This window comes from Poecilia mexicana, unplaced genomic scaffold (assembly GCF_051168715.1).
Source record: "Poecilia mexicana isolate PSO_F unplaced genomic scaffold, ASM5116871v1 scaffold_19, whole genome shotgun sequence".
In the NCBI taxonomy this organism is placed as follows: domain Eukaryota; kingdom Metazoa; phylum Chordata; class Actinopteri; order Cyprinodontiformes; family Poeciliidae; genus Poecilia; species Poecilia mexicana.
In genome coordinates, this window is record NW_028263388.1 from 2,258,688 (window position 1) to 2,284,165 (window position 25,478).

At 42.5% G+C, this 25,478-nt stretch overlaps 2 protein-coding genes across 6 annotated transcripts in view; one reads left to right on the plus strand and one right to left on the minus strand.

Moving 5' to 3' along the window:
* Window positions 1-9,983: 9,983 nt before the first annotated feature.
* On the plus strand, window positions 9,984-12,958 carry prr35 (proline rich 35). Its single transcript, XM_015007087.2, has 2 exons — window positions 9,984-11,471; window positions 12,140-12,958. Exons 1-2 carry the CDS (start codon window positions 10,090-10,092, stop codon window positions 12,939-12,941), a joined length of 2,184 nt encoding a protein of 727 aa, XP_014862573.2. The 5' UTR covers window positions 9,984-10,089; the 3' UTR covers window positions 12,942-12,958.
* Window positions 12,959-17,699: 4,741 nt separating this feature from the next.
* mpripa (myosin phosphatase Rho interacting protein a) overlaps window positions 17,700-25,478 on the minus strand; it is a 61,002-nt gene continuing 53,223 nt past the window's right edge. For 4 of the 5 annotated variants that reach the window (XM_088001023.1, XM_088001020.1, XM_015007072.2 and 1 more), the window contains 6 exons: window positions 24,468-24,627; window positions 24,290-24,397; window positions 22,110-22,196; window positions 21,867-22,029; window positions 20,741-20,826; window positions 17,700-19,296 (listed from right to left, as the gene is read on the minus strand). In XM_088001023.1, the coding sequence (XP_087857149.1) occupies window positions 19,225-19,296; window positions 20,741-20,826; window positions 21,867-22,029; window positions 22,110-22,196; window positions 24,290-24,397; window positions 24,468-24,627 (676 nt within the window). In that variant the 3' untranslated portion in view covers window positions 17,700-19,224. Of the gene's footprint in view, window positions 19,297-20,522; window positions 20,605-20,740; window positions 20,827-21,866; window positions 22,030-22,109; window positions 22,197-24,289; window positions 24,398-24,467; window positions 24,628-25,478 lie in introns of all 5 variants that reach the window. The other variant, XM_088001021.1, reaches the window with a different exon arrangement.

A 25,478-nucleotide genomic window follows, 5' to 3' on the forward strand; every position in this document is an offset into this window, starting at 1 on the left:
CGCGCCGCCCCGAAGGTCAGCGGCGTGACAGACAGCCGCCCTGATGCGCTCTGACAGAATCGGCTGCTTGCTTTCATTTCCACTTGCTTTTCCCCCATCAGGTGACACCCCACAGGTGCCTGGGCGGGAGAGAGCGGCGTCCCGCGGGCGGGGGCGCCGACCGGAGGATGGAGACGATGGAGACAAAGACGGTCGGACGGACGCCGCGCCAGCTGCTTCCCGCCACCGCTGACTTACGGCTGAACTCTTCCAGAGTCGTCACAGCTAAACATGATGAATATCAGCCAGACCCTGCAAAAATATGAAATCATAAGCAAAAATACATAAACAGTTCTTCAGGCATTTATTTCTTTAAAATCTTCATCAATACGGCTTTAGACAAGCAAAAACATTTAATTTTACCAAATATTTTTGTCTGGTTTATTATGCAAATATCTCAGTGCACAAGAAATACGACAAAAACAGATTACAAGTAACTTTTCAGCTTAAGTCAATAATTCCTACTAATAAAATCCCAGTCACACAGGCAGATTATGGCGCTTCTTACATGTGAACATTGTTATTATAAATGACAAAATTTGTGAGTGAAAATAGAATTTGATCAAAATGAAGGAATTATTGACTTAAAAGAAGTTAAATCTTGTTGAAAAGTTACTTGAAACAAAGTTTTGTCTTATTTCAAATGTTGGCACTAAAAACTAAATGATGGAAACACTGCAAAACCTTCAAAAACAGATTTTGTGTTTTGTTCCCATGTTATAAGTGAAATAATCCAGCAGTGGAACTAGAACTGGTTGCTAGGCAACGGGCTGGGCGTGGCTGGGTTGCTAGGTAACGGCTCAAAGGAAGTAGAACTTTTTTATTTTTGACTAAAACAATCTATATCTTGCTTAAAAGTTCCTTGTAAGTTAGTTTTGTCTTATTTCAAATGTAATAAGGCGTTTACACTATAAACTGGACCAAAAATACTTGGTAAGATTTGGTGTTTTTGCAGTGGACCGATGGTAACGAGCCGTTCTCACCTACAGACGCTGAGGTTGCAGAGAAGGGCAAACGTATCTGCAGAGAAAACCCCAACGCTCATGACTGAACTTTGACTTTTAAGCCATCAACGCACTGATACACCCTGACGACTGTTTCCAACTTGGAGACCGGCCAGCGCTCGTCCGCCCCTCATCACAATAATTGTGTGCATTTCATTAAATGTGAAGCTGAAATGTCTCATGGTGGCTTCCAGCACTCTGCAGCGAGGCAGGTCACCTCTGAAAAGGACACTCGTCTGTCATCCTTTCAATACTTTGGCTATTAGAGGTTAAGTATATCATGTTAATCATTATTAGCACAGCTAACTGAAAAGTCACTCGCATTAACCTAAAGCGCTAACCAAGAACATTTGTTCTGCTAACGCTAAATCTCTATACCCGGGGTGTCCAAAGTGGGTCCTGGAGGCCCGGCATCCTGCATGTTCTAGTTCTCTCCCTGGTTCAGCACACCTGCATCAGATGACGGCTCGTTAGAGGCCTAAGCAGAACACTGACTTGCTGAGGAGGTTGTTACAACCACTAAGGAGAGAACTAAAACATGCAGGATGTCGGCCCTGATCTATACCAACATAGTTTCCAGCAGAAATCACACGATCTGCAACGTGAAGGTACCACTGACGGAAACCACAAAGAAGAAGAGAACAGGAAGTGGTGGGAGGATGATGGCGCTGAATGTTTCTTATCGCATAAACAATCTTATTCAGGTGTGATTTTAATTTCGCTTCTTATTAAATGGAAACAACGAAATTGCAAAATTGAGTTTCTTTGACATTAGCAGAATATTGAGAAACACAAAGACAGGTTGGTTTTTAAATGATTATTACAACTGGAGTTGGACTTTAAATATGCCACAGCTTTAGCAGCAAATAATGTTTTATTTTTCCCTGTGAAAAGATGATTTATCTGTAGTTTTTCTTATTGGGGTGATATCAATCCGATGTTAGCTCATTAGCCCAGAAAGTTAAGTTTCAGTTTTAATTATCATTGTTTTATTCCAACAATGATTTAAGTCCCAACATGTCACCAAAGGCTGGAGGTTTTTCTGTGACTGCAGTGTGTTTTCTGTTAGAGGTTTTCTTCTTTGAAACGAGGGGAAATAAGGGAGGAGGCGGTGAATAATTGATAGTGGCTGAGAGCGATATGAGTTTAGTTAATGTGCCCAGCAGCGCAGGCTAGCAGAGGAGCTGTTAGCCATTCCACCCCAGGCTTTAAAGCTCAGGCGCTGGAAAAAGCCTGACTCTCACTCATTCATCTCTCCATCTTTACACCCACAAACGACTTTTCCAACACGGCGTATGTCCGATTTGTGGAACAGTGAGTTGTGAATGTTCCTCCTCATTTGCATGGTTTTGGCTGCGTGTGCGTTTGGAGGCATCGGCGCAGCTGGATGTGGCTGGTAGCGGTGAAGTCGCCGCCCTCGGGTTCCTTTCTCTGAGTGGTAATAGAGTGCTGCTGTCAGACTCCCCAGATGCCGCTCCATAAGGACGCTGCACTCGCCGCGAGAGCTTCATCTGAGCTTCATCATCACTCTGATTCAACCTCTGAAGGTAAACAGGGCAGCTCACAAGAATGGAGCGCGCAAACTTTAACCGAACAAATAAATGGTTTCTTAACTGGTGCCAATCCTAATAATTACTATAAATAAATATAATCAAAAGTTTGTTGTGATTTCTTTTTTTCTTTCTTTTCTTTTAAAAAGGGGGCCTAAAATTCACATTTCACACATTTTTATGCTTCTATTTGGGTCTCAACTACTTCTAATAAACACAAAAACACAAGTCAAGTTATCAACGTCTGAAATGTACGCGTGATGTATAAAAGCAAAAGGGACGCAGCGCTTTGCTACTAACTGATAGCACTACGACAACTAGATAACAATGTCGGGAAAAAGTTTTAATTAAGACAAAATAGCAACCGAGAGGGAAGTAGCTCAGTTATGCTAGCTTGACTATGACAAAATGACATGTAGATGTGATGTGGAATTGGTTGTGTTTCGGTTCAATTAAAATTTTTTAAAAAAAGGCGACCTAATCACCAACTCTGACAGATGATCAGTAGAGGAGGTGTTTAAATTAGCTAATCCACCACCACTGTTATAGCTTAGCTAATAGCAGCATAGCTAATCAGCCACCACTGTGTTAGCTTAGCTAACAGCAGTGTAGCTAATCTGCCACAGCGATCACTTAAGGACAAAATGAACATAAAACCTAAAAACATAAAACTGTAACGGACTGAATGTTCTGTTCTTCGTTTGGGAAATGATTGCGTGTTTTTTGGTGTTGAATCCTGGTAAGTGTAGCGGAGTTGTTTTCAGTTGCTATGGCAACGAGTCTGTGTGTAGCGTAGTTGCTGTAGTGGTTTTGAGTTGTTCTTCAATGATTTTTCTGCGTTATTTTCCCCTTTGCTGTGGCGCACTGTGGCTAAATAAATAATACCAACATCTCCAAACAGAGAAATCAGAGAATCGTCTTTTTGTGCAAAGATTTCCGGATGTAAACATTGTAACATGCAGACGGCCTATTAAGTTCATGTTCTTTTGGTGTCACATTCCACGAGCGCTGTGCTGTTACCTAGCAACCCCAGCCAAGCCCTGCACCGTTACCTAGCAACCCCAGCCAAGCCCTGCACCGTTACCTAGCAACCCCAGCCAAGCCCTGCACCGTTACCTAGCAACCCCAGCCAAGCCCTGCGACGTTACCTAGCAACCCCAGCCAAGCCCTCCACCGTTACCTAGCAACCCCAGCCAAGCCCTGCACCGTTACCTAGCAACCCCAGCCAAGCCCTGCGACGTTACCTAGCAACCCCAGCCAAGCCCTGCGACGTTACCTAGCAACCCCACCCAAGCCCTGCAACAGCACATTTGTTCAGCTGGTTTCTCCGCTCTATGCACCGTACAAAGTATCGCTGGCTTCTTATTGGTTGTGCAGGAGGCAGAAAAAAATTGATTTTATGCAAATTATCAGGCAGGGTTGTGCTTGGCTAAAATTTCAAAGCTTTTGTTTACAGAAGTCACTCCTCGCTTTGGTTTGATTTAAAAAGAAGAAGAAGAAGAAGAAGAAATCTTCCAGGTTTCTATGGAGTTGATAAGATAAACTGACATCAGCCACCGTGACGTTCAGGAAGCCGTGGCTCTTCTTCTCTTGTCCCGGTCGCCTCTACTTACGGGACGCCATCTTCCCCCGCTGTCACATTTGCTGCAGACGGTTAGGCTCCCTGTCAGCCTCCATTTAGCCGCCGCTGAGCGACAGCGAGCCGCACCGGCACCGACCCGAGTAGCCCAAACAAGAGAGGATGAAATAATCTGTCAGATTACACGTTTTCAGATGGATGTTAATTAATAATGCAGGAGTTTCATCTCCAGTGACTTATCATTAAAACTGTTTAAATGCTCATTATATGGCAGCAGAGAACAAAACTGCAGATTCATACATTAATTTATACGTTTCATTTAAAGCCTCAAATTGCTGCTGTTTATTTACAAAAGTATTCCTGATAACGTTTAAATTAAATAAGTATTTAAATCTATTTTTTGTCAATGTTTTATAAAATACAGCATTTACATTTTTATTTTATTTCTACAAATGAAACCAAATGTACAAATAATTTTTTTCTTAAATTTTAATAGAAATATATTTTACATTGCAGCATAAAATACAGTAGAGGAAAAAAGCTAACAGAAATATTGTGTATTAATGAATGAAATATATATATATATATATATATATATATATATATATATATATATATATATATACAATTTTATTTTATTTTTTTGATTAAGTGAAAATAAGCTAAATGAGAACTTACATCTATTTAGTCATATTGTTGTATAAAAGTACAGCATTTAAGTTTTCATTTTATTTTCACTTCTACAAATAAAAATGTATACATTTATAAATAAATTATTATTAATAATGTTTAAAGTTTGTTTTAGATTTTTTTTCTAAATATAAAAACATCTTAATTGGATGGTATGCAAAAATGTTTACATAAAAAAAACCAATCATTATATTAAATATTATTTATGTACATATTTATTTTTTATTTAATGAATTAATTTTTATGCATTATTGTAAAGAATAGAAGAGAATAGAAATACCCTTTATTGATTGATTGATTGAATGAATAGATAAAACAAAAAACTGACTTTATTTTCCCACATTGGGAATGCTTTAACAGCATTAAAGCATTTAGGTTCACAAAAAGATTTTTAAAAAGATTAAAATACATATAAAAATAAATTGATAAGATTGTACTCTACAGTAATGAGAGTATGTTTTATTTTACACAATGTGTTTGTGACAGCAGAATATTCACAATATATGAAAATGAAACGTTTTAGTTCATCTCTGTAAACCTGCAGCAATTTATTGTTGCTCAAAAATGTAATTATGTCAGAACATTTACAGGTTAAAGTTCAATAATTAAACTTTTAAACACTTTTCTTTTGCTTTCTCATGTAAATCCCAGATTAAACTCAGATCTAATCTGTGTTTTCCCTAAACGAACCTCGGCCAATAATCTGTACGTTCTGCGTCCAGGCAGCAGCCGCTGCTGCAGCGAGGGGGGGGGAGGGAGGGAGCCACATGCAGCGGGGGGAGCCACATGCAGCGGGGGGAGCCACATGCAGGAAGGGGAGCCACATGCAGGAAGGGGAGCCACATGCAGCGGGGGGAGCCACATGCAGCGGGGGGAGCCACATGCAGCGGGGGGAGCCGCTGCATTGTAGCGCCTGAGGGCAGAGCTCCCAGTCAATATATATCCCAGCGCTGCTGCTGCTGCTCCCATTTGAGCGGGACGCGCCGCCCTGCTGCTGCTGCTGCTGCTGCAGAGACGTGACACACAGCCTCATCAGGACGAGTCCAGGTACGAACCGATCCGTCTCCGTTCCAACCGCACGCAGCTTTTAACCAAAAAGGCCCGGTCTGATTTCCTCTGCAGGAGGCTGAACTCTGGATCCGTGTTTCTAATCATTAACTTCATTTTTAGCTTTTTTTTGGTTGAATTTTGACAAAATGTAACTGATTTACTAATTGGAATTTACTTAGCATTATTAATAGGTGAGATAAAAACTTTAGCCATAGAAATCTGGTACACCATCACTGCCAAAACTATTTGCAAGTATTTTTGTCTTGTTTTGAGTGCAAATATCTCAGAGCAGTTAAAATAAAGCAAAACTGATTCACCAGCAACGTCACAGCAAGACTAGGAGCTTCTTTTAGTAAATTATTTCTTAGTAATTATAAAATTCTAGTTCCACTGGTAGATTATTTCATATAAAAATACATATTTCAGAGATTCATTTAAGCTGATTTAGTTACACTAAAAAAAACCTAAATCTATTTTTGGTCTAGTTTTTAGTGCCGATATCTTAAAACTAAACTAAATCAAAAGTAACTTTTCAGCAAGATATAAGAGCTTGTTTTCACTAAATAATTCCTTAATACTGATTTTAAAAAGTTAAAGTTTATTTCACTTACAGAAAGAACATTTTTCCTGTTATAAGTTAAATAATCTGCCAATGTAATTAACACTTTTAAAATCAAAATTAAGGATTTTTTTACTTAAAACAAGATCTAATTTAGCGAAGAAAAGTTGTTCGAAAGCTTGTTTTGTTTTATTTTAATATATTTTCACCAAAAACTACATAAAAAATACTTGGTAAGATTTTGTGTTTCTGCAGTGAACAGGCACGATAAAAAATTAAAAATAAAGCTAAAATAAAAGCATTTAATGATATTCTATGAGGAGAATCTGCTTGTAATTTATAGCATTACATTTTTGGCTGAATATTTTAGGTGAATATTGTTGATGATTTTCTAATTTTAATCTTCTTTCCTTCCTTTAAAAGCTTCTGCAGAGGAAATCAGCTGATCCTCTCCTCAGGTAACTCATTTCATCTCCGGTTTTATTTCCCCTCATGCAGAAAACGCGCTGCGGTTTGCGCTCGCATGTTTCCGTCAAAGCTTTTAGTGTTCAAGCGGTCGGGTTTGTTTGATCCTAAAAGCTTAAAACAAGACCGCAGGGTTTGGATACGAGGCGGCGGGGATAAAAAATGATTTTTATTGATCGGCTCGTAGCTGCAGCTGTTAGCCTCCATTATGAGCAGGTCAGCGCCCCGAGGCGCACAAGTCAGCCAATCAGACGGCCCGATTCTGACGGCCCGGCTGGGGGATCGGGCCGCCGTCCCGCAGCATCACTCCCCCTCCATCACCTGGGATTTATCCCCAAAGTTTAACTCGAATGAAGTTCTGATTCTTTAATTTATTTAGTTTAAAATGGAGGCTAAACTTTAAAGCAAACTGACTTTCATCTCCAAATGGCCTGAAGAAAGAGGCAAAGTAAAACTTCACTTCACTGCAGGCGGCAGCCGACGGCTTCACTCCCAGGAAAAACTCAAACCAATTCAACCATTAAAAACATTTTAAAGATTTAGAGACGCAGAAATCAGTTCTCAGTTTTCTGATGATGAGCTGCTGATTCTTTATTTTTTAATAGTTTGATGAAGAAATTACAGGAATATCTCTAATGTTTGCATGATTTTTAGTGAACCTGGTCGATTCATCAACCTGACGATGATTTGAGTTTTGATGCCTTTAGTTCATATTTTTCTAATTAACTATCAGAACCGATCCTGGAAAAATCGTCCGGTTCCGATCCCCGTCCCGGCCGATAATCTCTAATTAAGCTGCAGAGATTTCAGGAAAAGAGACGTAAATCAATTGTATGCAGGACATTACAGGCACATTTCCATAGCCTCCAGCATATTCAGGTTTAAAGTAATCTTTTAATTTTACCAACATGTTTCTTCTGATTAGCGGCTCAGTCAAAGTCTGAACTTTAACCTGATGGAGAGAAAAAGATTAGATCTTCAAACCTCAAATACCTAAACGTGCAAAAAGCTGCTCAGAAACATGGAGGATTTAATCGATGCAATGCTAATAAATGCAGCTGTTTAATAAAATGACAACAAACTGAAAAGTTTTTTATGTTTTATCACATTTTGTGAGACGCCAATCGAATTTATTTCAGAAAGTTGATTAAATATAAATTTATATTTAAATCTGTTACTGGTATAAATAGTTTTGGACTGTATAAAAGTGATATTTATTTAAATTTTCAAAATTGCAATAACATAAAACCAGGACAGATCTATTATAAATTGGAGTTTTGAACATAATATTTGGCAGTAAAGTTAATTTCTAAACGTTTTTTCCACAGAACGTGAACAATAATGACCCTGTGGTCATCGAGGACGAGCGGCTCTAAGTGAAATCGAGGCGGTTGAACTTCTTCCCCACGTCCTGACCCAGATCTCGATCCTGGCACTAATGACGCCCTTCAGGCATGGTGCCAGGCTCCTCATTAGCAACCCGGCCTCAAACCCCCAACTTCCCTCCCATCCCCACCAGCGGCGCTCCATCCTCAGCATGGAGCCGCCTGTAGCGGCCCTCCCAGGGCCCGGGCCCCAGCCCCGCTGCACAGGTGCGGGGTTAGCTCTGTTAGCCCCCCCCCGGCCCGGGGCCCTGCTGCCGCCTGGTGCTGCACTGCAGCTAATGAACAGTGGCAGGTACAGGGCAGCCGGGCCTCCCTGCAGTTAGGCTAGTGGCAACGCTAACAGATAACAGACATGTTCAGTTTGTTAAACCAGGAATCACAACTTTATCCGGTGGGGGGCATCGCTAGTTAAAAAGTTAGCTGTGCTAACCGTAAAGCACCATCATAAACATAGCTCTGCTAAAGCGCTACATCAACACGGCGCTTAGTGGAAACTAATAATAAACACTATAGCAACACGGCATTAAAGAGAAACTAACGCTAAAACGCTGAATCAATTAAGTGTTTCAATCAATCAATCACATTTATGAAGCACCCTTCATACTAAAAGCAGCTCAAATGCTGCACAGATCAATAAAAACTAACAAAAACAAGCAGTTACCCTCCAAGCCCACATGGAGACACACAAACGAAGCAGAAATGATTCAGTTCAGGAAGTACAGCTACAAGTCGGGTCTTGATCTGTTAACATTTTCTGCAGCCCTCTCTGGCAGATCGTTCCACAAACTGGGCCATCATACTGGAAACGAGCCTCACCATCAGTGTGAGTTCTGATTCTGGGGCCTGTAAATAGTCCGGTACCAGAGGACCTCAGGGCCCGCAGAGGTTCATAAGGTAACAGCAGCTCTGCAGGGTAAGATGGTGCTAGACCATTAAGACTTTTAAAAACCAGTAAAAGAATCTTAAAATAAACCCTCAGACATACTGGGAGCCAATGCAGTGATTTTAAAACAGGTGAGCCGGCCGACTGGTCCTGGTTAGCACGCAAGCAACAGAGTTTAGTTCAGCGGAAACTAATGCTAAATTGTTATATCAACATAGTCTTATGACTACAGAGGAAACCGTCTTAGTGCTACAGCAGAAGCTAACATCTATTATCTTCTTAATCTTTGGGTTCAGTGTCAGTACTGCGTGCCAAGTAGCATTGCTGCGAAGTATTTCAGCTTCCTCAGCTGTAACACGTTTAAATCTGCTGTCCAAAAATTGTGCAAATAATTTGGAGTTCAGCAGAAAAATCCTTGTACTGGGAAACTTAACTGGATATAAATGTATCCTTATGTTTTCATACAAACAATGGCATCACCGCTGAATTCATCCAGTATTTAAAGAATTAACAGTTAATAACCAAAACTTCAACACAAGTATTGAAATTTATTTCATTTAAAATTTACAAACTAGTTGAGTAAATTATCACTTTAGAAACTATCTGGAAAAAATTAATTTAGGGGAAGCTAAGTGCGCTAAACGTTTCCCACTCTCAGCTAAGCTAACAATTAGCATATTAGCTGGTAGTGCCCACCACCGTCTTAATTTCATTTAAAATCTTGTCTTGCTAAGAGTTTCTCTCTGTTTTCTTCACAGGAGTGACTGAAAGTTTAACAAGATGTTCTTCATCTCACAAGACTGAAGGAAAATCTGCATCAAATGAAACAAACAAAGCTCCTAGAATAACTTTCATTGCACCTGCGCTTGAAAAAAACCTTTAATCATGTCAAAGGATGAAGCTTGCAAAGTGACGTCTGCCGGAAAACACAAAGAGCGAAAACCGAAGAAGCCGCACTACATCCCGCGACCATGGGGCAAACCCTACAACTATAAATGCTTTCAGTGTCCCTTCACCTGCATGGAGAAATCCCACCTGTACAACCACATGAAGTACAGCCTCTGCAAGAACTCACTGTCTCTGCTCATAGAGTCGGACTGGCCCTACAAGAAGGGCAACATCCTGCACCCCGACCAGCTGCGGCCCTTCCAGCAAGCGCACGGCCTGCACGCTGCAGGGAAGGATGAACTAGAGCAGGTAATCTGCAGCGAGGAGAAGCAGGGCCAACGGAGGTCTGAGGAGGAGGACGGAGAGGGCAGAGAGACTCAGGGAGCGGAGGAGGAGGAGGGAGGGCGAGAGGAGCGCCCAGAAATCAGCGGATCGGCCAAAGCTGCTTCCAACAACGGCAGAGGAGAGTCTCCGGAGACTGCAACCAAAAGGAGCAAACAGCCAGAGTCAGAGCTGCTGATGGCCGACATGCTTTCTCTGGAAGATCAGCTGCTGCGAGCTCGCTCCGCAGAGGTGGAGGCCCAGCTCAGGCACTACAAGCTACCCAAGACGTGCCTAACAAGTCCTGGGCTTCTGTCGGAGCAGTGGCGGCTGTTTGCGTCCAACCACTCGAAAGCTAAAGCAGAAGGCGCTCAGCAGCGGGTGAGCGGTTCAATCCCCTGCTACCCTCCTCCGACCAACCTGGTGGACTACCAGGACCCCAGCGGACTCAACCTGTCAGTGCTGGGCGTTGGCTATCCCATCAGCCCCAGCTGGCTCTCCTACATGAACTCAGCCATTCCGACCGGGGCGTCCGGCGTCGCCGCTCAGACCCACGCCCAGTTCACACAGCTTCCCTTCCTGGCATCGGCGGCTCAGCTGGTGCACCCGGCATCCAGCACGCACACAGACCGAGCGCTCATCCCCCCTCGCCTCTACTACCCCTTCCTGTGTGAGCACACCTTCGGAGCAGCCAGCGCTCAGAGTGACGCTGGAAAATCCCTAAAGACGCCATCAAGCAGCGTAGATTCAAGCGCTTTGTCTGGCTTTCAGCCTAAAGTCGGTTTGTGGAAGGTTCCTGCTTTGAGGCCGGGAAACACGGTGTCCCCTGCTGGCTGGGTGTCGCCTCAGAGAGACTCACCTGACCAAGGCTACAGAGGCGGGGAGAAGATGCAAGCTACAGCCAAGGAAGGCAAAGCGACCTGTGGTCTCAAGAGGACTGGAGGTCCGATTAGAGGTCATGAGTCCCCTGTGGAGAAGAAGCAAGCCATGGGCTTCACTTTGGACCTTCTGAGGAACATCCAGACTGCATCCGCTGACAAACATCTCCTACAAATAAGGTACATATTCTCAGAAATGTTAGTTTTCTTTGTTTTACATGAATGCTAAAGTTCAGAGTCTCAGGGTCCATCCACACCAGCTCTATTCAGTCTGCTTTAATCCAACTCCAGGCTGTTTGTCTAAAACTTTTGGTTTGTTTGTGAATGTGAATCTGACCTAAAAGTTAACTCTGACCCGCCTACAAACCTCGTCCTCAGTTCGACTGAAGTGAACTCTGGTCCGGTTCGAATGTATGTGAACATTCCAAAAGACCGCTCCAAAAGCAGGAAGTGGACTACAGTGCAGGGCATTCTGGGTAAATACAACCAAAACAAAGAGTCTAGTGCTAGCAGGAAAAATGGCTCACAATCTTTCATCAAAAACAAAAGACCGCTAAAATCTGATGCCACTCCATTTTTGTTTTGGGAAGAAGGAAGTTCCTTTTTCAGAGATTTTCATGTTGTTTCTCCTAGCTGTTTTTGTTGCAGCGCCCCCGCAGGTGAGGAGGGTAATAGGTCTTTCAAAGGGTTTTGATTGTTTCACACAGAGCGGAGAGAAAGAACACAGCAGCAGCTGAAAATGTAACCAATCTTGCATCTTTGCTCCAAAGTTTACCAGACGATCAGGTGTGAAAACACCCTGAACCTCTGGAGTTTTCAAATCTAAAACTCTGGATCTCTCATTTCAGTTTGCAGGATTCACAGCTTCAGAGCCGGCCTGGTGACCAGTGGTACAACAAGACTCTCATCAGTCCCAGCAGGGAAGCGGCCTCTTTGTCAGCCAACAGCCAAGACGCCATCGCCTCCGGCGCCATCGAAGACGGAGCCTCAGAGTCGGTGGCCGCTCTCCTCACCGATCTCTCCAAGGCTCTGCAGGAGTACCAGGAGGCCGAGCGGAAGATCTCCCACCTCGAGAAGGAGGACCTTCCCGCCCAGCGACAACTGTGGGAGCACCTGAACAAAATCCGCAGTGAGCTCTCCCACATCCACCAGGCACTGGAGCGCACGGCCGGCCAGAGTGACGGGCCTCTAGACCTGTCGGTGAAGAAGGAGTCAACGGACTCACCAGGCGAGCAAACCGTTCGAGAAGACGGCAGCCTTAAAGCCACGGAGACGGAAGAGGAGGACGAGGAGGCAGAGGAGAAGAAGGAGGAGAGAGAAGAGGAGGACGAGAGCGAGAGGAAGCTGATTAGGGCGTCGCTGGAGAAGCGTAAGCAGTCGCTGGACATGCTGATCAAGATGAGCCAGGTGTCGGTCGTGAACACCGAGGTTCTGCCGCCAGGCGGACTGGGTTTGAGGTCGGCTGAGGCGCTGTGGCCCAGCAGAACCACCAAGTGCGAAGCAGATTCCAGCGTCTTGCTCTGCCCCGACGGCCGATCCGTTGTGTTTACCGACATCCCGACCTCCGTCAAGCCTCCAAAGAGACCGTCGTCCAGCCAGCGCCTGGAGGCCCAGTGTCCGCCGAGTCCTTTAACGCCCCCCGACAGCTGAGCTCCGGCGCTCGAACCTTACAAGACCAAGAGAATGAAAATGTCCCGTTTTGTTTCTCTAATCTGAAGAGAAATCAACCTGAGTTGAGTCCATTGAGAATCACGCAGAGACAATCTTGTGACCAGTGTGTAAAATAATGTAAATGCAATAAATGTAATTAGTGGAAAATGTTTTAAAGGGAAAATGCTGTTTCTATGATGTTCTGTTTGGCTGCTTCAGTAAGTTTGATGAATATAAAATGTTTTATGCACTGTATAAACCATGAGTCATTGTTTTCAAACTCGAGCCAAAAAATAAAAATATTAAATAGAAAGATCTTTTTTATCTACATAAAAAGTCCCAATCCTTTATCTTTGTATTTTGTTTCTGATACGGTCATAAATCTGACGCATGAGCCCATTCGCATCAAGTCCTCTTCTTGCATATATATATATATATATATATATATATATATATATATATATATATATATATATATATATATATATATATAATTATTATTATTATTATTACTTTTTTTTTTTACATATGAAAGACCCGAGGTGGAACCTTTCTATTCACGTTTCCGGTAAACCCATAAATCTGACGCACAAGCTACATTTGCTAGCAGTAACGTATGATGAAGCTGCTTCTTTTGGCTCATTAGGGGTTAATTTCTGCTTCAAAAAACGATCTGATTGGACGCTGGAAAAGACTAATGTTGTGTTTAAGTTGGGCTAAAAGGAGTTAGCTTATCAGCGAAGCTACAAATCTAAAATATGATCTCAATGCTAAACACGTAGCTGCTAATGCTAATGTCAGCATCCACAGCCCACGTTGCTAAAGGGGGTTCCTGAAACACTGGAAAGCTGAACTTTGCACCAATCTGAAGGTTAAATAACAGATTAAAAACAGTAAATATCTCTTGTCTGTTTATTCAATAACATTTTTTATTAATGAAAATGCATTATAAATTAAATTTATTATTATTATTATAAAATGGAAGCAAAAGGGAGGTTTTAATTGAAAATGTTGCTTATTTTATCAATGTAGTTGATTAAAATGTGACAAATTAATTCGACTTTAAACTTTAATCGAGTACCACCACTAATAAAAGCAGATTCCAGAGAATGAAATAAAGCATTTGGGTAATAAATGTTATTCACACGGACAGACATCCAGAGGTAAAGGTGAAGCAGCTCCTGAAGCCAAACCGCCTCAGCCCGGTTACCTGCGTTTCTCCTGAAGGTCCGAAACGTCTCCTCCCCCTTCGGAAAGGTCAGGGCCACAAACCTAAAGCTTTCTGACGGCTCTGAGGACAGGGCCGACATCCGCAGGCCCCTTCACCACCATCAGAGAGTCAAAGGTCAACTGCCAGGACCAGCGGACATTCAACCCGACACTTTAAAACTGAGCTTCCTCACTGCACTTTATTTATTTCCACTTTGTCATCATGAGACTTAATTTTCCACCAGAAAATGAGAAATGCTGTGGAAAACATTGTGCTTAAGCTAGCACCAAAAGGCTAGCAGCGGCCATTGCTTCTACCCAGTCGGCCATCTTTGTTTCCTCTCAACTCACGATTGGTCTTGGAAAGATTTGAGAGATTCATTTAGGCGGAGATACAAGTTCTTATTTTTATTTGTAAGAAGTTTTAAAAGTCAGGAATAAATCTAATAAAAAGAAACATAAGCATCACAGCAAAAACACAATTATCTAACTTAATTTTATTTCTTGCTTTATCATTTATCTACCTGCTGATTGTTGTGAAACATTTTGGTCCTAAATATGATATATAAATAAACTTACATTTTGAATATTCTTGTCTACTTTTTAGTGTAAATATCTAACATTTTAAGTAAAATAAAACTAACTCACAAGTAGCTTTTCAGGAATTTGTAGGAACTCATTTTAAGTCAGTAATTCCTAAATATTGATAAAAACAGTGCTAGTTATTTCATTTATAGCACATTTTTCTCATGTTATCAGTATAATCAGAAAGTACTTTTATATTTACTAAAAGTATATATTTTAAATATACCCTAAAAGTATACATTTTTCAAAGTTACCGGAGGAAATGAAATTTGTTACCACTCGTCTTCTTCTGTGTGGATCTGACCTTGGCTTCATTAAAGCTCAGCGCCAAAGCTGATGGCTCCCCCTGGTGGACAAAACCAGGAACTGCTGAGTTCAAACAGAAAAAAAACGATACTTTAAGGCAGTGATCCCCAACCCTGGCCCTCAGGAACCGCGGTCCTGCATGTTTTTGAAGAGTCCGGACTCCAGCACAGCTGATTCATATGATAGCTTTACCTCCTTTGCATTTGTGCAATTGCTACAGAAGAATGTTAATCACCTATTCATTTAACCCAGGTGTGCAGCAGAAGGGAACATGCTCAGGGGGCCCTGAGGACCAGGGCTGGGGGTCCAGGGCTGGGGACCAGGGCGTTAAGGATTCTGGTCACAAATCCACCATGTGAAAAAGTCTGAGCACCGCCCTGATTATTTATTGTCTGGCATGTTTGTCACAGTGAAGTGTGACAAACATGTAAAAAAATAAAATAAAAATAGAAACTCATGAAGGGTGCAAACACCTTTTCACACCATTGTATTTCAATTTCCTGTTTCTTTCACATAAAAATCATTTAAAAAACATAAAGCATGATCACCAGAACTGATGTCATAAGTAAATACATTCCTAAACATGTTAATGTGCTGTCCTTAACAAATTTAATTAAATCAATAAATTTGAAAATATTAAATGTATTTACTGTGCGATACAAATCACAAATGGGAATGTTTTTCAGGAGCAATATTTGTCAGGCTATGGTTGCTTTGTTAGCTGTAGTTACTTAAAAAAAAGAAAAAAAATTACTTAGACATAAATTGTCATTTTTTATCGTTATCACAATACTACCATAAAATATCACGATAAAACTTTAAATCCCTTATGAATCATTAATTAAGGCCCAACGGGTCAAGAGAAGCACTTTGTCGTCCACATTTCTACTGTATTTATAAATGTCAAAGTTTCAAACTAAAGACTTAATTCACAACTTTAAATATTTAGGTTTCAAATAAAATATATAGTTGGGAGGCTAAATATTTTATTCCCAATTAAATGTTTGTCTGACCTAAGTATTTAGTCATCAAACTAAATATTTAACTCCAAATTCAATATTTATTTTGCTAATATTTATTGCAAAATTTTAAAATCGATATTTATTGTCCAAGATAAATATTTAGCTGATCTGCTAAATATTTAGTTTTAAAATTAAATGATTAGCAAAATTGTCATTTTAGTTGGTTAGCTCGTCAGCTAGCTATGCAACTTGCCAACTAAAAATTTAGCTAGCAACCTAAACATTTAGTTGCAAACTAGATATAAACCTTCCTAACTAAATATTTAATTTGAAAGGTGAATATTTAGTTTGGAAATTAAATATTTAATTCGGAACTCTATGACAGACTAAATAAACATTTTTTTCCTGTTTACACTATTACCTTAGAAACGGCGCCCCCTAAATCTGTATTTTCTGTTTGCTTTATTGCTAACGTCCCTTTGACCCCACAGATCCCTGGATCTGAGTGGGAACCGCATCAGGAGCCCAACACCGTCTAGTCCGTCTGACCTTGAGAATCCAAGAAACTTCTCCTGTACAAAAACCGCCTCCATTTCTACGAAGCCCCGTTTATCCACCTAACCTCACTGGAGGTGAATTGACGAGAATAAAGTCATATCTGGATAATAAAGACACATTATTACCAGAAGAAAGTTATGAAATTTTGAGAACAAAGACATTTAAACAGGAAGATGACAGGTTTCGCCCTGGACGCGCCGCCAGCACATCTTCACCAAAATCTGCCACTATAAACTGAACGACCAGCAGTGACTCAGCTTCGTCTTTTTCCAGTTGTCCCAGTCCCACCGTCCACCGGTCCTCCTGTCCCTCTGAACGTCTCCACCTCTTCCTGCTCCTGTGAAGCGGAGCGGCTGGCCCTCATCGTCTCCCGCTCAGCCGCGGTCCTCGGCCTCCTGCTCGCTCTGTCAGGTCAGTGTGGCGGCGGGACGCGTCGTCCTGGTCTGCAGCTGGACTGACTCAGTGACGCTCTGTTAGCAGCTCTGCTGCGTTTCTGCCGCTGGAGGAAGACGAGGGTCCAGGAGGACGAAGCTGCCAACCAGGAGCTGCAGCAGGAACACGGACGGATGAAGCTACCGGCTCCTGGTGGACTTTAACCCTCTGAATCTGCTCCACTCCTGTCTCTTTAAGAACCGCCCTCGGATGGACTTCCTTTCCTCTGATTGGTCGGTTTCACTTCAGATATTTGAATATTAAATTAACTTAAAAACACTGCGACTCAATCTGCACTGGATCCACGAGCACAACAGCTCATAAGGAACATTGTAGATAAAAAAATAACATTTTGATTAATTTCAGATACTGTCCAGAAAAACCAGACATTTCTGAGCTCCAGAAGTGGAAAAAATTGTGAGACAAAAACTCAGAAATTTCAAAATTAATCTCAGAAATTTCCAAGTTTATTTCTGTGGAATTTCTGAGAATAATTTCAAAATTGATCTCAGAAACGGCTGATTGATTAATGCACTTTTTTAAATTTCAGTGTGTAAAGATGATCCAAGTTTTGCATTAATAAATTATACACACAAAAACAGAAAAATGAAATCTTTACAATTTCACCTGTCTTTTTTTAGACGGTTTAATTTTTAAATTAAACAGTTTAACACAGAACTGATGTTCACAGTCAAACCAGACCATGTTTGTTTAAACACTTCATTTATTAGACATACATTCAAATAGAAATAAAAAATATTCATATATATTCCATGTAGAGCTATGGGGCAAGGTAAGAGTCTAAAACAAACATAGGTCTTCTGTATGGCATCCTCTTATGTACAACATGTGTTGTGAATACTATACAGTGTGTTTCCATAGCTGCACAGGTTTCTGGGTGTTTGTACTCTAGATGAGCGCGCCAGGAGGCCGAGCGCTTTCAGACGCTTTACAGTAAAACATCGAAACAGCAGGATCAGCGGGAAGCAAAGCCGTCGTTTAAAAGTTTCACACTGAAGCGTAAAATCAGAAAATAAAATCATTCTGCTGCTTAAATTAAGCTGGATACTCATGCAAAGTCCTAAATGGTTTAGTTTTTAAAGAGCGTTTCGTCACACCGACTCAAATATGAAGCTTTAAGCGCTTAAAAAAATCTACACTGCAAAAACAGAAAATTTTACCAAGTAATTTTGGTCTATTTTCTACTGCAAATATCTTATTACACCTGAAATAAGATAAAAATAAAAATAGCTTTTCAGCAAGATATAGAAGCGAGTTTTAAGTCAATAATTCAGATTGATTTTAAAGAAGCTCCTATATGTTGAATGTAAGTTAGTTTGTATTATTTCAAGTGAACTAAGATGTTTGTGCTAGAACACAAATACTCAGTAAAATTGTGTTTTTGCAGTGTACAAACCCCTCATCGCAGATACACAACATTTTATGGAGTATTTTAGGTCTGACTTCTCACAAGTTGCTTTTCAAAAAGAAATAAAAGCTTGTTTAAAGTACATAATTTATTAATCTTGAGTCAAATAATCTGCCAGTGAAACTGGAATTTTTTCAATATTAAGGAATTATTTACGTAAAATATTTTATTTCCTGCTGAAAAGTTACTTGTAATTTTCAAATATACACAGATATTTGTTCTAGAACCGAAACCAAAAACACTCGGTAACATGTTGTGTTTTTACAGTGCATCATCACAAATAAACAAACTGCTTTTCACTGAATGCACTGCAAAAATCGATCTGTTGTCACTACACCAATTTTAGATGAAAAAAATAAAAACACAAAGCTTCCTCAAGTAGTCCAGTGGTAAGTGCAATCTGAGCGCTCCCCCGTCTCTCTCACACACACACACACACACACACACACACACACACACACACACACGCACACACACGCACACACACACACCAACCCCAGTAGTTACATACAGCCCAACTGGTGCAACACAATAAGACCAGTAGACAGAAACACTGTAAATACAGCAGATAATTCATACTGGTAGATATTATTCGTATATTCTTACTGTTTTGTTGTGTTTTTTCTATAACTTTAATTATGGGTGTGATGTTTGTTTTCTTACTGGGTTTTATAATCTGGATCCAGTTAGTCCAGTAAAAATACGAGAAGTGGGAGGAATGGAAGCTAAAATTTCCAGGTTTGAAAGTTTTTCATTGGCACATCCGACCAGAAAAGGAGGAAACTTGAGATTTTACACATATTTAAATCTTTCTGGTGTTTTTAGCCTCGAAAAGCTTCATGCGTTCCTGCACAGTCAGTCCCTCTTTCAGGCTCTGTGAGAAAAAAAACAGACACATTTTATTTATTTTTGTGGACAGATTTAAATATTTCCAAATAAAATTCACTGATGAACAAACATAAACCACCTCTAACAGTAAACATCCAATATTTACTGTTAGAACCAGAAACTTTGGTTAATTTTTTATTATTTACAGGAATTTAATGTGCTAGACAAGAACAAAGTGTGAATTTACGTCATCCATATGGAAAACAAAACAAATCAATAAATGTACCATGAAATAAATAAATGCTTAAATTATGTATTTAAATTACTATTTATTAAATATGCAATTATATCATTAAAATACAAACAGCCGATGAAAAATAATAAATTAAATGTTTTGAGTTTTGATAAATATTTCATGGTGACGCTGCAGGGTACATACTTATTTAATTTGTACAAGAATAAAGTCATGATATTTAGATAATAAAGTTGTAACAGTCAACTGTATTCTTCTAATTTTATAATTTTTTCTATCTCAATATTGAGCAAAAGGAAATACAAATGCATGCCACATTTTTCATATTTTTTTCCTGAAAACCATTTCCATAGAAAAATCAAGCATCAATTTCTTTACATTTCAGAATTACTAACTACTTTGTGTTTGTATGCCACTTAGTAAGAATAATAAAAACAAAACAAAACTAAAGTTTCCCTGGTTTAATGCGTTAGTAAAACGATGAAATGAATCGAGCAAAAATAAATAAAAATATTAATCAGTTAACTGGAAGGAAAGTAAGAAACGTTTTCTGAGTGTTGTAATTTATAAAGAGGCTTTGAGTTATGAGTAGAGAGAAGGAAATGAGTGTGAGGGAAGGAAATGAGGGTGACGGAAGGAAATGAGGGGAAGGAAAGGAAATGAGTGTGAGTGAAGGAAATGAGTGTGAGTAAAGGAAATGAGGGTGAGGGAAGGAAATGAGGGTGAGGGAAGGAAATCAAGGTGAGGGAAGGAAATGAAGGTGAGGGAAGGAAATGAGGGTGAGGGAAGGAGATGAGGGTGAAGGAAGGAAATAAGAAGAAGGAAGGAGATGAGTGTGAGGGAAGGAAATGAGGGTGACGGAAGGAAATGAGGGGAAGGAAAGGAAATGAGTGTGAGTGAAGGAAATGAGTGTGAGTAAAGGAAATGAGGGGGAGGGAAGGAAATGAAGGTGAGGGAAGGAGATGAGTGTGAGGGAAGGAGATGAGGGTGAGGTCAGTTGGGGTCATGCTAATACCTACAGCACATCTTTAGGCAGCGACTGCAGGGGGAGATGACCCCAGCAGGGGGTCAGCTGTCCCATGACACCTGCTCAGTGACAGACTGATGGACAAAACAGACAAACTTACAGCAGCGGCGCTAAAAACATCCAGACTTTAAGGCCTATGAGGAAAAACACTGAAAAACATAGAAATGTCTAAACAGACAATATCAGCTTCTAAACAACAACTTCACTGACCTTTGACCTTAGGCCTCGCAGCTGCTTGGGGGGTGTTGACTTTTCCTTTTTCATGAAATCTGGGTTACTTTTTGATTTCATGATGTCTAAAACACATTAAAACTGTAATTAGCCACAAATATCTCAGTTCATAACAATAAATTAGATATTTAATTATTTAGATTTTTATTAATAGTTACATTTTAATCATTTAACCTTTATTGATCAATTGTAATATTTATCAAATTAGAAATATAAACAAACTTTTGTAGCTTAAGAAAAACTATGGAAAGATTAAAACCCATTAATGTTTACTAGTGGATTATCTGTTTCATATTATCTATTAAATATTAATATACTAACCATGATCAGATTTAAGGAATAAATTACAACATAATGAATGAGACAAAGTGGAAGAAGTAAATAAGTGCGAAATGTTTGAATGCATGAAACAGGAAGTGCTTTTATTTTGATATCTTCAGCCATTTTCAGCCTTGTAATCGTAAAATAGCTTAAAATTAGTTTGTAATATTCTGAAAAAATGACCAATTGTATCCCATCAGAAACTTAAGTAGACATTTATAATTAAAAACAAATATGAGTAGCTTCTCTCTGTTTGATAATATCCATTCCATTACATATTGAACTAAATTTTAACTATAAAATAAAACCAAAACAAACATGCTAGCTTAGCGCTAAGAGGAGAAATGAATTGTCGAGTTCAGCTGTAAACGAAAGAGAAATCCTACAACCGCTAAAATCTGACGGCACTCCATGTTTGTTTACATTTTGGGAAGAAGGAAGTGTCTTCTTCAGAGGTTTTTTGTGTCGTTTCCTTTAGCGGTTCTTGGTACAGCGCCCCCACAGGTGAGAAGGGGAACAGGTTGCTCAATTGTTTTGACTTGTTTGACTCAGTGCAACGAACCACACCAGCTGAAAATGCTGCAGGTTTAGTCTCCAACTGAGCCAAAGCTACCAGACTCTCAGGTGGGAAAACGATCAAAGACTCGAGTCTCTGACCACGAGTCCAAGTTAACCCTCAAGCTTTTTATTTATATTTTTAATTAAAAGCGACTCGAGTCTCCATCTCTGGTCCAGACCAACTAAAACAGCTTCAGTTTGTCTTACTGGGAGGTAGGAAACAAACCGTATCCGGATGTAACGGCGTCGTCAACATCCCTCTCCCCCAAAGCTTCAGTGGCCATGAGCAGCTTCTCCTTCAGCTTGCTGATATCACAGTCGGCCTTCGCCTTCACGATGCTCAGCTCTGTGTAAATGTCCTTATATTTATCCGCGGCGTATTTCTTGTCCTGGCAGAGAAATCGGAGGTGGTTCAAACAAGGAGTTTATGAAGAAGTGAACGGCCGGAAAGCGTTTTGGTTTCACTCACCCTCAAAGCAGACTGCAGCTCGTCCTTCAGAGAGTGGATTTCCTGCTTCAGATACTGGATCTCCGACTCTTTTATCCGTAGCAGCACCTTTAAAGATGAAAAGTTCTTAAGCAAACTGAAATTACAAAAATAAACAGATCAAAAGTTAAATCAGCTGATCTACCACAGCGATCACTTAATAATCGCAAAACGGACCGAGTGTCCTGTTCTTTGAATGGGAAATGTTTGATGTTGAATCCTGATGCTTTTAGCGGCGTTATTGCCAGTTGCTATGGCAACGAGTCTGATGTAGCAAAGCCGATACAGAGAGAGAAAATAGAAGATTAATGACTGGCTTTGAGATTTTCTGCGTCATTTTCCCTTTGCTGCGGTTCACTGCGATAAATTATTAATGCCTTCATCTCCAGGTTCCATTTAGTTAACGGGATTGTTTTATGGCTGAGACAGACTGGCGACCCGTCCAGGCGACCCAGGCGACCTGTCAGGGTGACCAGTCTAGGTGACCCGTCCAGGTGACCCGTCAGGGTGACCCGTCCAGGTGACCCAGGCGACCTGTCCAGGCGTCCCGTCAGGGTGACCCGTCCAGGTGACCCAGGCGACCTGTCCAGGCGTCCCGTCAGGGTGACCCGTCCAGGTGACCCAGGCGACCTGTCCAGGCGTCCCGTCAGGGTGACCCGTCCAGGTGACCCAGGCGACCTGTCCAGGCGTCCCGTCAGGGTGACCCGTCCAGGTGACCCGTCCAGGTGACCCAGGCGACCTGTCCAGGCGACCCGTCAGGGTGACCCGTCCAGGTGACCCAGGCGACCTGTCCAGGCGTCCCGTCAGGGTGACCCGTCCAGGTGACCCAGGCGACCTGTCCAGGCGACCCGTCAGGGTGACCCGTCCAGGTGACCCAGGCGACCTGTCCAGGCGTCCCGTCAGGGTGACCCGTCCAGGTGACCCAGGCGACCTGTCCAGGCGTCCCGTCAGGGTGACCCGTCCAGGTGACCCGTCCAGGTGACCTGTCCAGGCGTCCCGTCAGGGTGACCCGTCCAGGCGACCCGTCCAGGCGTCCCGTCCAGGCGACCCGTCCAGGCGACCCAGGCGACCCGTCCAGGCGTCCCGTCCAGGCGACCCGTCCAGGCGACCCGTCCAGGCGACCCGTCCAGGCGTCCCGTCAGGGTGACCCGTCCAGGCGACCCGTCCAGGCGACCCGTCCAGGCGACCCGTCCAGGCGACCCGTCCAGGCGACCCGTCCAGGCGACCCAGGCGACCCGTCCAGGCGTCCCGTCCAGGCGACCCGTCCAGGCGACCCGTCCAGGCGACCCGTCCAGGCGACCCGTCCAGGCGACCCAGGCAACCTGTCCAGGCGTCCCGTCCAGGAGACCTGTCCAGGCGTCCCGTCAGGGTGACCCGTCTAGGTGACCCGTCCAGGAGACCCGTCCAGGAGACCCGTCCAGGCGACCCAGGCAACCTGTCCAGGCGTCCCGTCCAGGAGACCTGTCCAGAAGACCTGTCCAGGCGTCCCGTCAGGGTGACCCGTCCAGGTGACCCGTCCAGGTGACCTGTCCAGGCGACCTGTCCAGGCGTCCCGTCAGGGTGACCCGTCTAGGTGACCCGTCCAGGTGACCCGTCCAGGAGACCCGTCCAGGCGACCCAGGCAACCTGTCCAGGCGTCCCGTCCAGGAGACCTGTCCAGAAGACCTGTCCAGGCGTCCCGTCAGGGTGACCCGTCCAGGTGACCCGTCCAGGTGACCTGTCCAGGCGACCTGTCCAGGCGTCCCGTCAGGGTGACCCGTCTAGGTGACCCGTCCAGGTGACCCGTCCAGGTGACCCAGGCAACCTGTCCAGGCGACCCGTCCAGGCGACCCGTCCAGGCGACCCGTCCAGGCGACCCGTCCAGGTGACCCAGGCAACCCGTCCAGGCGACCCGTCCAGGCGACCCGTCCAGGCGACCCGTCCAGGTGACCCAGGCGACCCGTCCAGGTGACCCAGGCAACCCGTCCAGGCGACCCCGCCTCTCGCCTGCAACGTTAGCTGGAGAGGCAGCAGCTCCTGACCCACTAGGGACCAGGGTATAAGAACATGGATGGATTGTTTCATGGATGGCGAGGAAAAGAGTCGTCCTTTTCTCCTCCAGCGTTGTGTGCAGGTGCCAAGGTTCCAGGTGTAACCAGACAGATTTGCGCAGGTTTACCCACCTCCAGTTCGTAAACGTCTTTGCCGTGAGTCAGTGGAGAGAGAGCCGTCTCCCCGCTGAAACATGAGCGCATGCGAGTGATTTCTGCAGTCAGCCTGTTGTTCAGCTCCTGCAGGACAGAAAACGGCGTTTTGGACCAGCAGACGGGGACGTGTGTCTGGGTTTGAGCGGGCGCTGACCTGGTTGTGAGCGTTTAGCTCCTGGTTCTCTCTCTGGCACTGCCGCAGGGCCTGCCTCTCCGCCTCCAGCGCCTGAGCCAGGTGAGCGTTCTCCAGACATTTCTGGGAATATTGCTCGGATAAAACCTCCAGTTCTCTCTGGATGGACTGGAGCTCTTCCCTGAACAACCAGGCAGGACAGTTTTAACATCAAATTCCTCCACATGCTTCTCCAAATACATGTTTTACACATGAACAAGCATAACAGAACATTTCTGTGTGTAAACGACATTTATTTTAGTTTTTTAACTTAATATCCACATTTTCTTGGAAAATTTGTAAGCAATAATCATCAAAATTAACTAAAATAAATGCTTGAGGTATCTCAATCTGAGTTCAATTAATCTTAATTTAGTAATTTCTGTTGCTCTTTACACTGAAAAAACACAAAAATCTACCAAGTATTTTTGTTTTAGTTTCTACTGCAAATATTTCAATACATTTGAAATAAGACAAAACTAACTTACAAGTAACTTTTCAGATTGTTTTAATAATAATTACTTATATTGATGAAAAAGTTCTGGTTCTACTCAGATTATTTCACTTATAACAAGAAATCTTTTCCTTGTTATAAGTGAAATAATCTGCCAGTAAAACTAGAAGTTGGTTGCTAGGTAACGGCGCCAGACTTAGCTGGGGTTGCTAGGTAACGGCGCCAGACTTAGCTGGGGTTGCTAGGTAACGGCGCCAGACTTAGCTGGGGTTGCTAGGTAACGGCGCCAGACTTAGCTGGGGTTGCTAGGTAACGGCGCCAGACTTAGCTGGGGTTGCTAGGTAACGGCGCCAGACTTAGCTGGGGTTGCTAGGTAACGGCGCCAGACTTAGCTGGGGTTGCTAGGTATCGGGCCAGAGGAACTAGAACCTTTTCATCAATATTAGGGAATTATTAAAACATGCTTCTATATCTTGCTGAAAAGTTACTTGTAAGTCAGTTTTGTCTCATTTCAGGTGAACTAAGTTATTTGGACTTGA

Coding starts and splice junctions, on each gene's coding strand:
- prr35 (XM_015007087.2), top strand. CDS start 10,090: ATGTCAAAGGATGAAGCTTGCAAAGTGACGTCTGCCGGAAAACACAAA. Junction 11,472..12,139: donor AAACATCTCCTACAAATAAG/GTACATATTCTC, acceptor CTCTCATTTCAG/TTTGCAGGATTCACAGCTTC.